Source organism: Echeneis naucrates, chromosome 21, assembly GCF_900963305.1.
Source record: "Echeneis naucrates chromosome 21, fEcheNa1.1, whole genome shotgun sequence".
In the NCBI taxonomy this organism is placed as follows: domain Eukaryota; kingdom Metazoa; phylum Chordata; class Actinopteri; order Carangiformes; family Echeneidae; genus Echeneis; species Echeneis naucrates.
This window is the reverse complement of record NC_042531.1, coordinates 2404937-2406990: the sequence shown is the minus strand read 5'-3', so window position 1 is coordinate 2406990 and position 2054 is coordinate 2404937. Positions and strand designations below refer to the sequence as shown.

The 2054-nt window shown below is 40.8% G+C and overlaps 1 protein-coding gene across 1 annotated transcript; it reads right to left on the bottom strand.

Annotated features, from left to right (window-relative positions):
* Positions 1–410: 410 nt before the first annotated feature.
* On the bottom strand, positions 411–1631 carry LOC115062122 (trace amine-associated receptor 13c-like). Its single transcript, XM_029530743.1, has 2 exons — positions 1462–1631; positions 411–1230 (listed from the first exon to the last, which is right to left on the bottom strand). The coding sequence occupies exons 1-2, from the start codon at positions 1629–1631 to the stop codon at positions 411–413; spliced, it is 990 nt and encodes a 329-aa protein (XP_029386603.1).
* Between the last annotated feature and the right edge of the window lie 423 nt (positions 1632–2054).

Genomic DNA, 2054 nt, shown 5'->3' with positions numbered 1-2054 from the left:
TCACATTTTTGTCAAAACATTGAAATTAAATTCACAAGATCAATTTATATGAAGGTTTATATTCAAATCAACTAAAATGTGGGAACAGAAAACTTTTACAGACATGAATTTACATAGCCTTATCTGGGAGGCATTTGATTATTTTAGAGTGCCTGGAGCAGTTGTCAACTTAGTAGGAAGATATTTCCAGGATATCAGACTGTGTGAAAGTACAGCAGGCTTTACAACAGGTTGGTATTTAGTTATATATTAATTAACACACCAGTAGAAAGCAGAGTTCAGCTTCCTCCAGGGTCTCCATATCCAGAGAGGCTGTGGTGCTGGTTTATATCCAAATCAACAAAAATGTGGGAACAGACAACTTTTCCAGGCTTAAATTTAGTGCATTGATAATGTAAAAAAATCTCTTTCTACATTAAACTGGTCTGACTGGAGCCAGGCTGCAGTATCTGACATGTAATGATGTTTTTAATAGATTTTCTGAACCAGGGGTAGAAAAAGACATAGATCACAGGGTTTAGACAGGAGTTGAAATACACCAGCCAAATCTCAATGGGTGAAGATGACGCCCCGACTAAATTATTCTCAGCTGCAACAGCAAAACAATAATATGGAGAGCAACACAACAGAAACACAGCTACTACAATACCCAGAGTCCTGGCTGCTTTCATTTCTGATTTTTTAGCTTTTACACTCCCTGAAAGTTGTAGTGTGACAGCTGCAATGTGACAGCGCATGGCACGAGCCTGAGACACAGCCACCACAAAAACTCGCAAGTACAAAACTATGATGACTAAAATGGGGCCTAAAAAGGTAACAACAAGATCAACAGCTCCTTCAACAAAGTTTACCACAACAACACAATCGCCATAACAGGAGTTATACCTGTTTGGACGTTTTAGGAAATCCCGAAGTATCCAGCTGCTGTGAACAGCAGAAAATATCCAGCACAGACAAACACAGAGCTGAACTCTCTTTAGGGTAACTCTGGTGGAGTAAACCATGGGCTCACAAATAGCAATGTAGCGATCAACAGATATCAGCACCATGTTTCCTACTGAAACACTGACAACCAGGAACCCCAGAAAGTAATGCACACCACACATAAAGTCACCCAGGAACCAGCAGCCTTGGTTCTGGAGAAGAAAAACTGGCATCATCAAGAGACCCACTACAAAGTCAGCAGCAGCCAGAGAGAGGAGGAGGAGGTTGGTGGTGGTGTGGAGCTGCCTGAAAAGAAATAACATCAACACTCAAGACACTGTTATATCTAGTAGCTGTAGCAATACACGTTATTAGAAGTTAATAAAATCTGTAGTATTCACTGCTCACTATCATAGCTATATAAAACACTGTACTACAGATTATGCCCACTACAACCAGTAACCTAAATGTGTTGTTGCAAAACAGCAAGTGAAAAGTAAAGATCTTTGAAGGAATTCAGAGAAAACGTATCACTGCCTGAAGTGGGAGATGGAGATGATGACCAGCAGGTTAAGAACCACAGTGAGCAGAGTGATGATGGACAGCAGAGAGTAAATGCACAAGGCTTCAGAATGAGGACGCACAGTCTTCCTGCAGGAGCTGTTGAGTTGGGGAAAGCAGAGTTCAACTTCTTCCCATACCTCCATATTCAGAGACAGAGGAGAGGTTGATGAGCTCTGTCAGCTCTTCTGATGAAAGATCTTTGCCGTACAGCTAATTTATTTCTTTCCTTTCTCTCCTCCTCAGTTCCAACTCCTGACACTTAAGTGGAAAACTTTTTTGAAGGCAGCTGCAACACCCTTCCTTCCTCTCCCAACCTCACAAACTAAACCACCTTACCTTGTGTTTTTTTTAATGGTTTAATGGTTGTCATTCAGAGCTAATGTCATGTGTGGATATTCTGAGCCCTAAAGGGCCCTTTAGGAATCATATTAATCCTACCCTACACCTGCACACTAATTCTTTTCTTTCCCGGGGTTCAGATTTAGAGTTTGTTTTTGTTTGATTTGGAAAAGTGTCCCATCACCAGAGTATTTTCCTACCCAAGGTTAAAACATGAACACTGTTTT